Here is a 1,982-nt window from a genome sequence, read left to right on the forward strand (position 1 = left end):
TGTGTGTGTGTGTGTGTGTGTGTGTGGGTGTGTGTTTGTCCGTGTGTCTCTTCTTGTGAGGATAAAAAAAATGAATTAACCATTTGTGAACTGTCAGATTCAATGCACGAAAAAGGAGCAGGGAAATATTATTTTATGGGGATTTTTTCTGTACGCATTCGTCTTCCCCCTAATTAAAATAAAGAAATAAATAATTAGTGAACGGAAAATTTCGACTAGCATTGCCTGATGTTTCAGGTTATCTAAAAAATAAAAGCGAGGTTTAACGATTCTCTCCATGTTATCGGATCTTCTCATTTTATCGCCTTTCATTGATGATGATGATGATGATGATGATGATGATGATGATGATGATGATGATGATGATGATGATGATGATGATGAAGCCCTCAGATTGCGATTCGTTGGACGTATAAAAAAAAATAATCTTACAAGTCGCCACCGTTTTTCGTCTTTTAGCAGACTACAATGCTGCTGACGATGATGATAAGAAGGAGGAGCAGCAGGAGGAGGAGGAGGATGAGAAAAAGGAGGAGAGTGTAAAAGGAGGCGCTGATGCTGATGTCTTGGTGTCTTACCCTCAGAAAACGTGAAGCTTTCACATAAAAGTCAGTCCTCGGTGCTATTTCTTCAAACTCTGCTTCCTTTGTCCTGAAATGCTTGACGCTGGGAATAAGTAGGATTTATTTTTTCATAATTTAAAAGAATAGAAAGGCACTAAATGAGACAAGTATAGCAATAAATTAGGTGTTCCAAATTTTGATGTGCATTAATTGTTAAACGAATGTATTCAGTTTCAGAAACATTTCAGATTCATTCATTTTTTTCGTCAACATTTTTCTCGGAATAACTCATACATCACTCGTCACTTTAACATAATATAACTGTTGAAGGTCTTCCTAATCTAACCTTTGGAAACTCATTTACACACACACACACACACACACACACACACACACACACACACACACACACACATAAACTGACACACATACACACACAATTCAAAAATGGATCACAGAATTGACCCACGTTGCAAATTGGGTTCCAGGTGATTCACACACACACACACACACACACACACACACACACACACACACGTACACACACTCAAATCGACTTTTTTGCGTTTTGGTTGCCGCATATCTTTTCGATATGAGGATCAGACTGAAAATAAATTATTTACAGTCTGATCCTCAAATCGAAAAGATAGACTCTTGTGATGAAAAACATCTGCAGCCACGAGAAAAAATCGATTTTTAAAAATGTGGTATACAGGTTTCTTAAACTGAACCGTCGAAATGAAACTCACCCTTCTGATTCCCCTATAAAGTCGGTATCAACACTGATAGGTCCTTGGTCCAGGCTGACTGTGGCGCTGACTTCTTGTGATGGGTCGTCACGTGACATCTCAAGCTCCACAACCAGGATGCGGTCGAGCTTCCGGTGCGCGTAGGTCCTGAGAGAGATGTTCACGTCTGCTGCTTCGTAACGCTCCGTGAATGTGGCTGGAGAAAGGGATTGGTCCTGACATGTCAATTTAATACGTGCATAAATTCTGTAAGCTGACTTTCATAATCTTTCATGTGCACGATCACAGGAAATCCACATAATATTATTATTCCATATAATATGATAATGAGGAGCGTTCTTAGCTATGTTGAAACCATGCTGGGCCAATATTTGAATTGCCCTATGGTTTGAATTCTCAATGGGGCTTCTTAATAAATTAATTATGCCAGTCGTTCCCATGTCTGTTCACCCATTAGACTGGTCCGGTCGTAGAAAGACAATGTATTCTAAAGTTGCAGGCGGTAAGGCGCTTCGCCGTCGCACATAGATGACCCAAGTTCAATTCCAGGGTGGAGAGAAATTTCATCCGCTTTTATCTGACTGAAAAGGGTCGAACCCCGCCTTTTTAATTATATCATTATATAATGCGCCTGTAAGAGTCTAAAAACGCATGGGGGTTCTCGTGGTCT

The 1,982-nt window shown here is 39.9% G+C and overlaps 1 protein-coding gene across 1 annotated transcript in view; it reads right to left on the reverse strand.

Annotated features, from left to right (window-relative positions):
- Positions 1–1,982, reverse strand: part of LOC101853052 (protein-glucosylgalactosylhydroxylysine glucosidase) — a gene marked incomplete at both ends in the record, with an annotated part of 16,530 nt that overhangs the window by 12,714 nt on the left and 1,834 nt on the right. The window contains 2 exon segments of the mRNA XM_013090677.1: positions 579–666; positions 1,313–1,508. Of these exon segments, the coding sequence (XP_012946131.1) occupies positions 579–666; positions 1,313–1,508 (284 nt within the window).

Source organism: Aplysia californica, unplaced genomic scaffold, assembly GCF_000002075.1.
Source record: "Aplysia californica isolate F4 #8 unplaced genomic scaffold, AplCal3.0 scaffold01411, whole genome shotgun sequence".
In the NCBI taxonomy this organism is placed as follows: Eukaryota; Metazoa; Mollusca; class Gastropoda; order Aplysiida; family Aplysiidae; genus Aplysia; species Aplysia californica.